The sequence below is a fragment of the Ranitomeya imitator genome, chromosome 5 (assembly GCF_032444005.1).
Source record: "Ranitomeya imitator isolate aRanImi1 chromosome 5, aRanImi1.pri, whole genome shotgun sequence".
Classification (NCBI taxonomy): Eukaryota; Metazoa; Chordata; class Amphibia; order Anura; family Dendrobatidae; genus Ranitomeya; species Ranitomeya imitator.
The window spans coordinates 439,488,322-439,505,512 of NC_091286.1; the positions used below are offsets into that span (position 1 = coordinate 439,488,322).

Here is a 17,191-nt window from a genome sequence, read left to right on the forward strand (position 1 = left end):
ACCACCAAGAAACCTGAAGACACAAAAGAGAATAGTAAAACCAGAAACACTCAGTTTGAAAAAATGTTGCAGTAATCCGCAAGTGCTAGTAAAAGATGTAAAAAACAGGGTATTTGGTTGATACGTTTTTTGCAAAAAATGTATACTAAGCTGCTCTACCAAACTTCACGGTATACCCTTATCAGAGCAGTCCTAACTAATGTATGCAATCCCTATCTGATGTATTTAAAAACTTGATCATCTGTATATTACCTGTGTGAACAGGGTTCAGAGAGGAAAAATCCATGTGTGCATACAGGGTAGAACAGCTTTTGTGCAGATAGCCCAAGAGGAGTGGTGGAACTCCCCAGTCTTGTAGACACAAGAGAACAATTATGGAAACTGGAACACATGGGCTACTTGCACAGTGAACAAGTCTGTATGATCATGTTCACACACCACCAAGAAACCTGAAGACACAAAAGAGAATAGTAAAACCAGAAACACTCAGTTTGAAAAAATGTTGCAGTAATCCGCAAGTGCTAGTAAAAGATGTAAAAAACAGGGTATTTGGTTGATACGTTTTTTGCAAAAAATGTATACTAAGCTGCTCTACCAAACTTCACGGTATACCCTTATCAGAGCAGTCCTAACTAATGTATGCAATCCCTATCTGATGTATTTAAAAACCTGATCATCTGTATATTACCTGTGTGAACAGGGTTCAGAGAGGAAAAATCCATGTGTGCATACAGGGTAGAACAGCTTTTGTGCAGATAGCCCAAGAGGAGTGGTGGAACTCCCCAGTCTTGTAGACACAAGAGAACAATTATGGAAACAGGAACACATGGGCTACTTGCACCGTGAACAAGTCTGTATGATCATGTTCACACACCACCAAGAAACCTGAAGACACAAAAGAGAATAGTAAAACCAGAAACACTCAGTTTGAAAAAATGTTGCAGTAATCCGCAAGTGCTAGTAAAAGATGTAAAAAACAGGGTATTTGGTTGATACGTTTTTTGCAAAAAATTTATACTAAGCTGCTCTACCAAACTTCACGGTATACCCTTATCAGAGCAGTCCTAACTAATGTATGCAATCCCTATCTGATGTATTTAAAAACCTGATCATCTGTATATTACCTGTGTGAACAGGGTTCAGAGAGGAAAAATCCATGTGTGCATACAGGGTAGAACAGCTTTTGTGCAGATAGCCCAAGAGGAGTGGTGGAACTCCCCAGTCTTACTTTATTCTGTTTGGAGGTGCTGGTCATTTTTTTTTGTATTATAGTGTTGAAGGTGGTGACTGCCTGTTTATTTTGATGACCGCATTTCCCATCAGCCTCAGGCTGTTTTTAATTAGTGCTGGATGCCACCTCCCCTTTAAATTTGTAGACTTTAACCCAGGAGAGGCATGTTTGATAAATATTAGGTTTGGGGTTTCATCAATGAAAGGTATGCGCTGAAGCTGCTGGTGTGCTGTCATGAAATGGCAACTCTGTATACTACCGTAAGTACCATATGCATGTGTGTATATATAAACATAAATATATATATATATTAGCAACACCATAGTAGGGTGTTTAAGATTTAAATTCAAGAAAAATAATTTATGACCGGAGTGGTGCCATTGCTTGCAATATATACAGTATATAGAGAGAGAGAAAAAAAAAAGAGAGAGAGAAAAGAATAAAGAACAACACCTAGTAAAATAGTTGGGTGCAAATATTGTTAGGTACATACCAAGCCTTATAAATATAGAAAAAAATGGAAGCAGAACACCATTTCTTTAGTGCAAAAAAAAATTTTCTTAATGGCCCATTGTGAGACGTTTCGGATTTGTGTGTGAGCCTTCTTCAAATATATATTTTGTATGTGTATAATGTATATATAAGTACAGTGGGTAGGGAAAGTATTCAGACTCCTTTAAATTTTTAATTTTTTGTTTCATTGCAGCCATTTGGTAAATTCAAAAAAAGTTCATTTATTTCGCATTAATGTACACTCTACACCCCATCTTGACTGAAAAAAACAGAAATGAAGACATTTTTGCAAATTTAATAAAAAGGAAAAACTGAAATATCACATGGTCAGTCATAAGTATTCAGACCCTTTGCTCTGACACTCATAATTAAGTCACATGCTGGCCATTTCCTTGTGATCCTCTTGAGATACTTCTACTCCTTTACTGGATGCCAGCTGTGTTTAATTAAACTGATAGGACTTGATTTGGAAAGGCACACACCTGTCTATATAAGACCTCACAACTCAGTGCCTGTCAGACCAAATGAGAATCATGGGGTCAAAGGAAGTGGCCAAGGAGCTCAGAGACAGAATTGTGGCAAGGCACAGATCTGGCCAAGGTTACAAAAGAATTTCTGCAGTACTTAAGGTTCCATAGAGCATAGTGACCTCCATAATCCTTAAATGGAAGAAGTTTGGGACCACCAGAAGTCTTCCTAGACCTGGCCGTCCAGCCAAACTGAGCAATCGAGGGAGAAGAGTCTTGGTGAGAAATAGAGTTTGCTAAAAAACACATGAAGGACTCCCAGACTATGAGAAATAAGATTCTCTGGTGTGATGAGATGAAGATAGAACTTTTTGGTGATAATTCTAAGCGGTATGTGTGGAGAAAACTAGGCACTGCTCATCACCTGCCCAATACAATCCCAACAGTGAAACATGGTGGTGGCAGCATCATGCTATGGGGGTGTTTTTCAGCTGCAGGGACAGGATGACTGTTTGCAAGTGAAGGAAACATGAATGTGGCCAAGTACAGAGATATCCTGGATGAAAACATCTTCTAGAGTGCTCTGGACCTCAGACTTGGCCAAAGGTTCACCTTCCAACAACACAATGACCTTAAGCACACAGCTAAAATAGCAAAGGAGTGGCTTAAGAACAACTCTGAGACCATTCTTGACTGGTCCAGCCAGAGCCCTGACCTAAACCCAATTGAGCATCTCTGGAGAGACCTGAAAATGGCTGTCCACCAACGTTCACCATCCAATCTGATGGAACTGGAGAGGATCTGCAAGGAAGATTGGCAGAGCATCCCCAAATCCAAGTGTGAAAAGCTTGTTGCATCATTCCCAAGAAGACTCATGGCTGTACAAGCTCAAAAGGGAGCTTCTACTCAGTAATGAGCAAAAGGTCTGAATACTTATGACCATGTGATACTTCAGTTTCTCTTTTTTAATAAATTTGCAAAAATTACTATATTTCTGTTTTCTTTCAGTCAAGATGGGGTACAGAGAGTACATCAATTGGAAAAAAATGAACTTTTTTGAATTTACCAAATGGCTGCAATGAAACAAAGAGTGAACAATTTAAAGAGGTCTGAATACTTTCTGAACCCACTGTGTATGTATATAGAAATGTAGTATCTAAATAATGAAATCATGTGGAAATTGACCAGATTATCAGACACTAACCAAAACCTGAAAATTAAGTCATGTGCCACTAAATATATAAAGAAATAACAAAGGGCTCAATTATAGTTATCAAGTCCATGTACTGTACATTGGTCAAATTAGTATAAAGTTGACATGACTGCAGTACTGGAGACTGTAGTGGCAGTTGGTTATTATCACCAACGGATGTGCAGGTCCTAAAACAGGCATCAACACTATTACGTCCTTCACTGGGGCTCTCCAACCTCACAAATATCAATGGCATGACCCACACACTGTCAGTGGTAATGAATGGGGTATGTATACCTTTCTATCTATATTTTACTATGCTCCGGGCCAGCTCCAGGTTTTCGTGGGCCCAGGGCAAAAAAGTCTCAGTGGGCCCCTGTAACACAAACCACGATTCATGATGCACAGATACGGCAGAGAAATATAGGTATAGCACAATGCCAAAGATTTCACTTACTTCTTCCATTACATGAGTGATATCTATTGTAAATTCTTCAAAAGCTCAGAAACCGGCAAATCCTCACAGCGCATAGTGCGTGCCCCCGCGGCAATTCAAAAGTTTTTCATTTAAGACCGGACAGTATAGTCCTCCATACAGCATCATGGGCACCAAATAGTCCTCCATACAATATAATGAGACCCATATATTGCTTCATACAGAATAATGGGCCCCATGGAATGCTCCATAAAAAATGAAAGGCATCATATAATGTGCCATACAAAATAATAGGCGCCATATAATGGTCCGTACAGAATAATGTACCTCATATAATGCTCTGCACAGAATAATGGGCTTCATATGATGCTCCATACAGAATAATGGAACCCATATAGTGCTACATACAGAATAATGGACCCAATATACAGCCCCATACAGTATAATGAGCCCCATATAATGCTCCATATAGAATAATGGGCCCCATATAATGCTCCATACAGAATGAGACCCATATAATGTTCCATAAAGAAAGGGTCTCAAATAATGCCCCATATAGAATGGGCCCAATATATTGCTTCATACAGAATGTGTCCCCGTATATTGCTCCATACAGAATGGGTTCCATATAATGTTCCCTACCTAATGTGCCCCATAGAATGCTCCATACAATATTGGCCCCATATATTGATCCATACAGAATGTGCCCCATATAATGTTCCATACAGAATGGGCCCCATATATTTCTCCATACAGAATGTGCCCTATAGAATCCTCCATACAATATTGGCCTCATATATTCATCCTTGCAGAATGTGCCCCATACAGAATGGGCCCCACATTATGCTCCATAACGAATGAGCCCCATATAATGCTTTATACAGAATGGGCCCCATAGATTGCTCCCTACAGAATTGGCCCCATATATTGCTTCATTGATTCATACAGAATAGGCCTTATATATTGCTCCCATATAATGTCTCATATAATGCTCCATATAGAATGGGCCCCATATATTGCTCCACACAGAATAGATCCCATATAATACTTCATTCAGAACGGGCCCCATATATTGCTCCATTCAGAATAATGGGACCCATATAATTATCCATTCAGAATAATAGACAACATATAATACTCCATACAGTATAATGAGCCCCATATAATGCTCCATGCAGAATGGGCCCCATATATTGCTCCATACAGAATGAGCCCCATATAATAGTCAATTGGCCCCATATATTGCTCCATGTTAAAAAAAAAAATCAAATACTCACCTCTCCTCGCTGGCTGCAGGTCCGGACTCCTCAGTGTTGCCGTCTTCTGGCTCTCTGCACTGTGACTGCTCTGAGACGTGGGAACTCTGCTGACCGCAATCCCTAATCCTATCACACACACTAGAAATAGCCGTGGAGCTCTCCTGACGCTCCCTAGGCGCCTCGTTACAGCCTAAGGAACTAGCTAGCCCTAAAGATAGAAAAATAAAGCCTACCTTGCCTCAGAGAAATTCCCCAAAGGAAAAGGCAGCCCCCCACATATAATGACTGAGTAAAGATGAAAATTACAAACACAGAGATGAAATAGATTTAGCAAAGTGAGGCCCGACTTACTGAACAGACAGAGGATAGGAAAGGTAGCTTTGCGGTCAGCACAAAAAACTACAAAAAGACCACGCAGAGGGCGCAAAAAGACCCTCCGCACCGACTCACAGTGCGGAGGCGCTCCCTCTGCGTCCCAGAGCTTCCAGCAAGCAAGACAACAATCAAAATAGCAAGCTGGACAGAAAAATAGCAAACAAGAGAAAAACAAGCAGTAACTTAGCTTCTGCTGGGAAGACAGGTCACAAGAACGATCCAGGAGTGAACTAGACCAATACTGGAACATTGACAGGTGGCATGGAGCAATGATCTAGGTGGAGTTAAATAGAGCAGCCAGTTAACGAATTAACCTCGTCACCTGTGGAAGGAACCTCAGAAGCCGCAGCCCCACTCACAACCACCAGAGGAAGCCCATGGACAGAACCAGCCGAAGTACCATTCATGACCACAGGAGGGAGCTTGACAACAGAATTCACAACAGTACCCCCCCCTTGAGGAGGGGTCACCGAACCCTCACCAGAGCCCCCAGGCCGACCAGGACGAGCCAAATGAAAGGCACGAACCAGATCGGCAGCATGAACATCGGAGGCAAAGACCCAGGAATTATCTTCCTGACCATAACCCTTCCACTTGACCAGGTACTGGAGTTTCCGTCTCGAAATACGAGAATCCAAAATCTTCTCCACCACATACTCCAACTTTAGACAAGGGTACCAAATGGACCATCTTAGAGAAGCGATCACAAAACACACAAATGACCGACATCTTTTGAGAGACAGGGAGATCCGAAATAAAATCCATAGAGATATGCGTCCAGGGCCTCTTCGGGACCGGCAAGGGCAAAAGCAACCCACTGGCAGGAGAACAGCAGGGCTTAGCCCGAGCACAAGTCCCACAGGACTGCACAAAAGAACGCACATCCCGCGACAAAGACGGCCACCAAAAGGATCTAGCCACCAAATCTAAAGATTCCCGGATGACCAGCCAACACCGAACAATGAACCTCAGAAATAACTCTACTAGTCCATTTATCAGGGACAAACAGTTTCTCCGCTGGGCAACGGTCAGGTCTATCAGCCTGAAATTTTTGCAGCACCCGCCGCAAATCAGGGGAGATGGCAGACAAAATTACCCCCTCTTTGAGAATACCCGCCGGCTCAGGAACACCCGGAGAGTCGGGCACAAAACTCCTTGACAGGGCATCAGCCTTCACATTCTTAGAGCCTGGAAGGTTCGAAACCACAAAATCAAAACGGGAGAAAAATAGCGACCAACGAGCCTGTCTAGGATTCAACCGTTTGGCAGACTCGAGATAAGTCAAATTCTTGTGATCCGTCAAGACCACCACGCGATGCTTAACTCCTTCAAGCCAATGATGCCACTCCTCGAATGCCCACTTCATGGTCAACAACTCCCGATTGCCCACATCATAATTGCGCTCAGCAGGCGAAAACTTTCTAGAAAAGAAGGCACATGGTTTCATCACCGAGCCATCAGAACTTCTTTGCGACAAAACAGCCCCTGCTCCAATCTCAGAAGCATCAACCTCCTGGAACGGAAGCAAAACATCTGGCTGGCACAAAACAGGGGCAGAAGAAAAACAACGCTTCAACTCCTGAAAAGCTTCCACAGCCGCAGAAGACCAATTGACCACATCAGCACCCTTCTTGATCAAATCAGTCAACGGTTTAGCAACGCTAGAAAAATTACTGATGAAGCGACGATAAAAATTAGCAAAGCCCAGGAACTTTTGCAGACTCTTCACAGATGTCGGCTGAGTCCAATCATAAATGGCCTGGACTTTAACAGGGTCCATCTCGATAGTAGAAGGGGAAAAAATGAAACCCAAAAATGAAACCTTCTGAACTCCAAAGAGACACTTTGACCCCTTCACAAACAAAGAATTCGCACGAAGGACCTGGAACACCATTCTGACTTGCTTCACGTGAGACTCCCAATCATCCGAGAAGACCAAAATATCATCCAAATATGCAATCAGGAATTTATCCAGGTACTCTCGGAAGATGTCATGCATAAAGGACTGAAATACTGATGGAGCATTGGAAAGCCCGAATGGCATAAGCAGGTACTCAAAATGACCCTCGGGCGTATTAAATGCTGTTTTCCATTCATCACCCTGTTTAATACGCACAAGATTATACGCACCACGAAGATCTATCTTGGTGAGCCAACTAGCCCCCTTAATCCGAGCAAATAAATCAGACAGCAGCGGCAAAGGGTACTGAAATTTGACTGTGATCTTATTAAGAAGGCGGTAATCAATACAAGGTCTCAAAGAACCATCCTTCTTGGCCACAAAAAAGAACCCTGCTCCCAATGGTGATGACGACGGGCGAATATGACCCTTCTCCAAGGATTCCTTTACATAACTCCGCATAGCTGCGTGCTCTGGCACAGATAAATTGAACAGTCGGCCCTTAGGAAACTTACTACCAGGAATCAAATTGATAGCACAATCGCAATCCCTATGAGGAGGTAGGGCACTCGATTTGGGCTCATCAAATACATCCCGGTAATCCGACAAAAACTCCGGGACTTCAGAAGGGGTGGATGACGAAATAGACAAAAATGGAACATCACCATGTACTCCCTGACAACCCCAGCTGGACACAGACATAGATTTCCAATCCAATACTGGATTATGGACCTGTAGCCATGGCAACCCCAAAACGACCACATCATGCAGATTATGTAACACCAAAAAGCGAATATCCTCCTGATGTGCAGGAGCCATGCACATGGTCAATTGGGTCCAGTACTGAGGCTTATTCTTGGCCAAAGGCATAGCATCAATTCCTCTCAATGGAATAGGATACTGCAAGGGCTCCAAGAAAAAACCACAGCGCCTAGCAAACTCCAAGTCCATCAAATTCAGAGCAGCGCCTGAATCCACAAATGCCATAACAGAATAGGATGACAAAGAGCAGATCAGAGTAACGGACAAAAGAAATTTCGACTGTACCGTACCAATGGTGGCAGACTTAGCGAACCGCTTAGTGCGCTTAGGACAATCGGAGATAGCATGAGTGGAATCACCACAGTAAAAACACAGCCCATTCCGACGTCTGTGTTCTTGCCGTTCAGCTCTGGTCAAAGTCCCATCACATTGCATAGGCTCAAGTCTATGCTCAGATAATACCGCCAAATGGTGCACAGCTTTACGCTCACGCAAGCGTCGATCGATCTGAATGGCCAAAGATATAGACTCATTCAGACCAGCAGGCATGGGAAATCCCACCATGACATCCTTAAGGGCTTCAGAGAGACCCTTTCTGAAAATTGCTGCCAGGGCACATTCATTCCACTGAGTGAGTACAGACCACTTCCTAAACTTCTGACAATATATCTCCGCTTCATCCTGACCCTGACACAGAGCCAGCAAGATTTTCTCTGCCTGATCCACTGAATTAGGTTCATCATAAAGCAATCCGAGCGCCAGAAAAAAACGCATCAACATCACGCAATGCCGGATCTCCTGGCGCAAGGGAAAATGCCCAGTCTTGAGGGTCGCCAAGTAACAAAGAAATAATGATTTTCACTTGTTGAACAGGGTCACCTGAGGAGCGAGGTTTCAAAGCAAGAAACAATTTACAATTATTTTTGAAATTCAGAAACTTAGCTCTATCCCCAAAAAACAAATCAGGAATTGGAATCCTAGGCTCTAACTTTGGATTCTGAACAACAAAATCTTGAATGTTTTGTACCCTTGCAGTGAGATTATCCATACAAGAGGACAGACCTTGAATGTCCATATCTACACCTGTATCCTGAACCACCCAGAGGTAAAGGGGAAAAGAGAGACAAAACACACTGCAAAGAAAAAAAAATGGTCTCAGAACTTCTCTTATCCCTCTATTGAGATGCATTAGTACTTTGGGCCACCTGTACTGTTATGACCTGGTGGTCAGGACAATAATGGACCTGGTGGTTAAGAGCACACGGAATGACCTGATAGTGACTAATAATATAGGACGAGCTCTGAGACGTGGGAACTCTGCTGACCGCAATCCCTAATCCTATCACACACACTAGAAATAGCCGTGGAGCGCTCCTGACGCTCCCTAGGCGCCTCGTTACAGCCTAAGGAACTAGCTAGCCCTAAAGATAGAAAAATAAAGCCTACCTTGCCTCAGAGAAATTCCCCAAAGGAAAAGGCAGCCCCCCACATATAATGACTGTGAGTAAAGATGAAAATTACAAACACAGAGATGAAATAGATTTAGCAAAGTGAGGCCCGACTTACTGAACAGACAGAGGATAGGAAAGGTAGCTTTGCGGTCAGCACAAAAAAATACAAAAAGACCACGCAGAGGGCGCAAAAAGACCCTCTGCACCGACTCACGGTGCGGAGGCGCTCCCTCTGCGTCCCAGAGCTTCCAGCAAGCAAGACAACAATCAAAATAGCAAGCTGGACAGAAACATAGCAAACCAGAGAAAAACAAGCAGTAACTTAGCTTCTGCTGGGAAGACAGGTCACAAGAACGATCCAGGAGTGAACTAGACCAATACTGGAACATTGACAGGTGGCATGGAGCAATGATCTAGGTGGAGTGAAATAGAGCAGCCAGTTAACGAATTAACCTCGTCACCTGTGGAAGGAACCTCAGAAGCCGCAGCCCCACTCACAACCACCAGAGGAAGCCCATGGACAGAACCAGCCGAAGTACCATTCATGACCACAGGAGGGAGCTTGACAACAGAATTCACAACACAGAAGGCACAGAAAAGACACCAAAGCTACTGAGGAACAGGGAGAGGTGAGTATTGCAAATGCTGGGGGGCCACTCGCAGATGCCGGCATCAGGTTTTCCCAAGTCATGGGCTCCATAGTGTGCCGTTGTCAGTGATGATGAGTGGGCCTCCCCACTTGCTCAGGACCCCAGGACTTGCCCGGGTGTGCTGGGTAGTGACATTGGCTCTGACTATGCTTCTATGTGTATTGTATTACATCCAAATTTTCAGTTGTTCAGAATTTTTAACAATATGGTGCTTCAGATGTCGGTACATTATTAGAAATTGTGAGGTGAAATAACTATGAACTCGTAGAAAATTATCATGTCTATAATTTGACAAGTTGACTTTGTGGTCACCAAAATTATCGAATAAATGGATCTTTGGAAGAACATAGTGCATAATACAGGCTCTCATTTGAAGAAATACAGAAGCAGAGATTTGTAATATGTTGAGCTTCTATTATAAATACTGTCTACCCTCATTATGCAACCTTTACCCTCACTTGCATAGCGAGAATAAAAATGTGTTTTTTTTTTATTTCGAAGGTGTAATAACAATTAGTTGTAATTCCTGCCTTTTTCAGATGGCCTCAAGTGACAGAAACAATGAGGAGGCTCCCGATAATCTCCAGCCTGGGGACCTGATTGAAATATTTCGCCCAGCATACCAGCACTGGGCATTGTATCTTGGTGATGGCTATGTCATCAACGTTGCACCAATGGGTATGTATGCAGAGGATCCTTTTCTTTTTTTTCTATTCTAATAGTAAAAGCATCAATGCAGAATGTCTTTGTAGGGATGCTAGAAAATTAAATTATGTTCTTACCAGTGTTAAATTATATATCAATAATGAACTAGTGGATTAAAGCAATTTTTTGGTTGTTGTCATATGATTTGTTTTAAATGTATCCCTGGTGGGCTATACAGGGCCATATCCAGGTCCTTCTCAAAAAATTAGCATATAGTGTTAAATTTCATTATTTACCATAATGTAATGATTACAATTAAACTTTCATATATTATAGATTCATTATCCACCAACTGAAATTTGTCACGTCTTTTATTGTTTTAATACTGATGATTTTGGCATACAACTCCTGATAACCCAAAAAACCTGTCTCAATAAATTAGCATATCAAGAAAAGGTTCTCTAAACGACCTATTACCCTAATCTTCTGAGTCAACTAATTAACTCTAAACACATGCAAAAGATACCTGAGGCTTTTATAAACTCCCTGCCTGGTTCATTACTCAAAACCCCCATCATGGGTAAGACTAGCGACCTGACAGATGTCAAGAAGGCCATCATTGACACCCTCAAGCAAGAGGGTAAGACCCAGAAAGAAATTTCTCAACAAATAGGCTGTTCCCAGAGTGCTGTATCAAGGCACCTCAATGGTAAGTCTGTTGGAAGGAAACAATGGGGCAGAAAACGCTGTACAACGAGAAGAGGAGACCGGACCCTGAGGAAGATTGTGGAGAAGGACCGATTCCAGACCTTGGGGAACCTGAGGAAGCAGTGGACTGAGTCTGGTGTGGAAACATCCAGAGCCACCGTGCACAGGCGTGTGCAGGAAATGGGCTACAGGTGCCGAAATGGGCTACAGAGAAGCAGCACTGGATTGTTGCTAAGTGGTCCCAAGTACTTTTTTCTGATGAAAGCAAATTTTGCATGTCATTCGGAAATCAAGGTGCCAGAGTCTGAAGGAAGACTGGGGAGAAGGAAATGCCAAAATGCCTGAAGTCCAGTGTCAAGTACCCACAGTCAGTGATGGTGTGGGGTGCCATGTCAGCTGCTGGTGTTGGTCCACTGTGTTTCATCAAGGGCAGGGTCAATGCAGCTAGCTATCAGGAGATTTTGGAGCACTTCATGCTTCCATCGGCTGAAATGCTTTATGGAGATGAAGATTTCATTTTTCAGCACGACCTGGCACCTGCTCACAGTGCCAAAACCACTGGTAAATGGTTTACTGACCATGGTATTACTGTGCTCAATTGGCCTGCCAACTCTCCTGACCTGAACCCCATAGAGAATCTGTGGGATATTGTGAAGAGAAAGTTGAGAGACGCAAGACCCAACACTCTGGATGAGCTTAAGGCCGCTATTGAAGCATCCTGGGCCTCCATAACATCTCAGCAGTGTCACAGGCTGATTGCCTCCATGCCACGCCGCATTGAAGCAGTCATTTCTGCCAAAGGATTCCCGACCAAGTATTGAGTGCATAACTGAACATTATTATTTGATGGATTTTTTGTTTGTTATTAAAAAACACTTTTATTTGATTGGATGGGTGAAATATGCTAATTTATTGAGACAGGTTTTTTGGGTTATCAGGAGTTGTATGCCAAAATCATCAGTATTAAAACAATAAAAGACGTGACAAATTTCAGTTGGTGGATAATGAATCTATAATATATGAAAGTTTAATTGTAATCATTACATTATGGTAAATAATGAAATTTAACACTATATGCTAATTTTTTGAGAAGGACCTGTATATCATTCTGGCAATCTGTGAAGCTGCAGAAACGTATAATAGCTTAGGGTTCCACTGTCTTATTTAGAGCAGCTTCCTACCATCAATTAGATTGCATGTAAGGCATAAATGAATAAATTTCATAACTCACAATTACTGGTGGATTTTCATATATTGCACTCCTTATGATAGGCAGGCCCATAAATAGTACTTGCAAGAAAGCCTTTTACTTTCTGTGCCTGCCCCTAAAGGTACCTTCACACTGAACAACATTACAACGATAACGATAGCGATCCGTGACGTTGCAGGGTCCTGGATAGCGATATCGTTGTGTTTGACACGCAGCAGCGATCTGGATCCTGCTGTGACATCGCTGGTCAGAGCTAGAAGGCCAGCACCTTATTTCGTTGCTGGATCACCCGCTGACATCGCTGAATCGGCGTGTGTGACGCCGATCCAGCGATGTCTTCACTGGTAACCAGGGTAAATATCGGATTACTAAGCGCAGGGCCGCGCTTAGTAACCCGATGTTTACCCTGGTTACCATTGTAAATGTAAAAAAAAAACACATACTCACATTCCGGTGTCTGTCACATCCCCGGCGTCCGCTTCCCTGCACTCCTCCTGCATCCTGTGTCAGCGCCGACCAGCCGTAAAGCAGATCACAGCGGTGAGCCCTGCGCTTAGTAACCCAATGTTTACCCTGGTTACCGGGGGACTTCGGCATCGTTGGTCGCTGGAGAGCTGTCTGTCTCTCCAGCGACCACACATGGACTTTCCAACGATCAAAGCCAGGTCGTATCGCTGGTCGTGATCGAAAGTTGCTGAGTGTGACGGTACCTTTAGTCTTTTCTGTAGCCAATACAGAACCTTGTAGCCCTTTGTTCATCACTGGTCATTTCTGTTGCTGAAAACTTTCCTATTACTTATCCTGCATACCGTTCAGCAGACTGCAGATGGCTCTTGCTATCGGAAGTTACCTACTGTAATCTATGTAATCTTCATTATCTGATGTTCTTCTCTAATGATACAGCAGATGAGTCTCAATCTTGGGTGAATACATAATGTGAATAAGGTGCATCAGTGTTGGACTAGTTCTATAGGTATCCCAAATGGACAACTTCATTTCTAATCTCAATTTAACCAGTTACGGAATCATATTGTATTTTTAAGTAGTTTGTAAAGGTTCATTTGCTATGTAAAATTATTGTTAACCAGTGTTCAGAAAATAATCTTGCAATCTAAACAGACTGATGATCTTAGGGTGAAATGAAGCAAAATGCTTTTTCATTGAAGAAAAATGATCGTTTGTACTACACAAAAATATCAAAAGTCTTGCAAGATCATTGTACAGGACCCTTATTGATGGGAACAATGGTAGATTTAGCTTGTAATAATCTATACACTGTGTGCACAGTTATTAAGCAATATGTATTTTTGATGATTAATTTTATTATTGAACAACTTCAGTGCTGTCAGTCAATCCAAAAGGTTAATAAACTTAACACCTGAATATTTAAGAATGTAAAAGTGGGGTCTTGTCTTTCTTAAAGAATATCTACAGTAGCATAAAAAAGTTTAGACACCCCTGGTCAAAATTACTGTTATATAAAATGATCTGTAAAAGGCCTAATGTTAAAAATGACACATTTTCTTTGTATTTTAGGCTTAATATATATAATATGAAATGTATGTGAGCACACAAATCTCCAAGGGTGCCCAAACTTTTTCATTGGCTCATTTTTCATTGTGTAATTTTTAAAATGTAAAAAAAAATGACGGTGTATATATATATATTTTTTTGCCAAAAATACAAAGGAGATGTGTCATCTTTAACATTAGGCCTTGGAGGCTATGTGCACACGTAGGTTCGGGTCCCTGCTGGTTCTCCCGCAGCGGATTTGATAAATCTGCAGGGCAAAACCGCTGCGGTTATCCCTGCAGATTTATCACGGTTTGTCTTGCGGTTTCCGCTGCGGGTTTTACTCCTGCACTGGTTTTACTATTGATGCTGCAAATGCAGCATCAATAGTAATGTTAAAAATAAAAAAAAATGGTTATACTCACCCTCTGATGTCCCGATCTCCTCGGCGCTGCAGGCGGCGGTCCGGTTCCAAAGATGCTGCGCGAGAAGGACCTTCGTGACGTCACGGTCATGTTACCGCGACGTCACCGCAGGTCCTGCTCGCATAGCAAACCTGAGACCGGACGGCCGCGTGCAGCGCTGAGAGGTAAGTATATCATTATTTATTATTTTAATTCTTTTTTTTTACCACAAATATGGTTCCCAGGGCCTGGAGGAGAGTCTCCTCTCCTCCACCCCGGGTACCACCCGCACATTATCCGCTTACTTCCCGCATGGTGGGCACAGCCCCATGCGGGAAGTAAGCGGATCAATGCATTTCTATGTGTGCAGAATCGTTGCGATTCTGCACAAAGAAGTGACATGCTGCGGGTTGTAAACCGCTGCGTTTCTGCGTGGTTTTTCCCGCAGCATGTGCACAGCGGTTTGCGGTTTCCCATTGGTTTACATGTTTACTGTAAACGCAATGTAAACTGCTGTGGACCCGCAGCATCAAAATCGCTGTGGTTCTGCGGTAAATACCGCAACGTGTGCACATAGCCTTAGAGATCATTTCATCTTAAACATGCTTAACAGTTCACAATATCAGCAATTATGACCAGGAGGGCCAAAACTTTTACATGCCACTGTATGTGTGCAAAATTATTTGGAAATTATTAGTGTGCTGAATTATTATGCAACTAAATGAAAAACATACATTTTCCTATCTCTATTGTTTATTTTGATCTATTATTGTGAGAATAATGATCATTAGGGTTGATCGATCACCCTAAAATTCAGATCGGAAAGGATCGGTCCGATCACACTTGAAAATCGGCAATCGGGAATTCCAATTTCCGATCCTTATTGAAGTCAATGGGGATAAAAAATCGGAGACTGTGCATGCCTGTGTGTGCGGGCGGGGTCTGTGCGGGACCATCGGGGGTCTGTGCGGGCCTGTCGGGGGTCTGAGTGGGCCTGTCGGATTTTTGTGCAGGCCTGTCGGGGGTCTGTGTGGATCCATCAGGGGTCTGTGCGGGCCCGTCGGGGGTCTGCGCGGGCCTGTCGGCAGTCTGCGCGGGCCTCTTGGGGGTCTTTGTGTTTGTGTGCAGGCATAGCCCGATGGGACTTGTAGGCATCGTCCAATGGGACTACAAGTCCCATCGGGCTATGCCTGCTACAATGACAGTGATTGACACATTAGCCAATGATGGGACAGTAGTAGTCCCATCATCCGGCTAATGTGTTGAATGTAAAAAAAAACAAAAAACATACATACATACTACATACTACATACAACATTCTACATACATACAAAATACATACTACATACATACATACAACATACAGTACAGACCAAAAGTTTGGACATACCTTCTCATTTAAAGATTTTTCTGTATTTTCATTACTATGAAAATTGTACATTCACACTGAAGGCATCAAAACTATGAATTAACACATGTGGAATTATATACTTAACAAAAAAGTGTGAAGCAACTGAAGTTATGTCTTATATTCTAGGTTCTTCAAAGTAGCCACCTTTTGCTTTGATGACAGCTTTGCACACTCTTGGCATTCTCTTGATAATCTTCAAGAGGTAGTCACGGGAATGGTCTTTCAACAATCTTGAAAGCGTTCCCAGAGATGCTTAGCACTTGTTGGCCCTTTTGCCTTCACTCTGCGGTCCAGCTCTCCCCAAACCATCTCAATTGGGTTCAGGTCTGGTGACAGTGGAGGCCAGGTCATCTAGCGTAGCATCCCATCACTCTCCTTCTTGGTCAAATAGCCCTTACACAGCCTGGAGGTGTGTTTGGGGTCATTGTCCTGTTGAAAAATAAATGATGGTCCAACTAAACGCAAACCTGATGGAATAGCTTGCCGCTGCAAGATGCTGTGGTAGCCATGCTGGTTCAGTATGCCTTCAATTTTGAATAAATACCCAACAGTGTCACCAGCAAAGCACCCCCACACCATCACACCTCCTCCTCCATGCTTCACGGTGGGAACCAGGCATGTAAAGTCCATCCCTTCACCTTTTCTGCATCGCACAAAGACACGGTGGTTGGAATCAAAGATCTCAAATTTGGACTCATCAGACCAAATCACAGATTTCCACTGGTCTAATATCCATTCTTTGTGTTCTTTAGCCCAAACAAGTCACTTCTGCTTGTTGCCTTTCCTTAGCAGTGGTTTCCTAGCAGCTATTTTAACATGAAGGCCTGCTACACAAAGTCTCCTCTTAACAATTGTTGCAGAGATGTGTCTGCTGCTAGAACTATGTGTGGCATTGGCCTGGTCTCTAATCTGAGCTGCTGTCAACCTGCGATTTCTGAGGCTGGTGACTTGGATAAACTTATCCTCAGAAGCAGAGGTGACTCTTGATCTTCCTTTCCTGGGGCGTCCTCATGTGAGCCAGTTTCTTTGCAGCGCTTGATGGTTTTTGCCACTGCACTTGGGGAC

At 42.9% G+C, this 17,191-nt stretch overlaps 1 protein-coding gene across 1 annotated transcript in view; it reads left to right on the forward strand.

The window, feature by feature from the left end:
• PLAAT1 (phospholipase A and acyltransferase 1) overlaps positions 1-17,191 on the forward strand; it is a 196,281-nt gene that overhangs the window by 97,691 nt on the left and 81,399 nt on the right. The window contains exon 2 of the mRNA XM_069727144.1: positions 10,776-10,914. Within this exon, the coding sequence (XP_069583245.1) occupies positions 10,776-10,914 (139 nt within the window). The remainder of the gene's footprint in view (positions 1-10,775; positions 10,915-17,191) is intronic.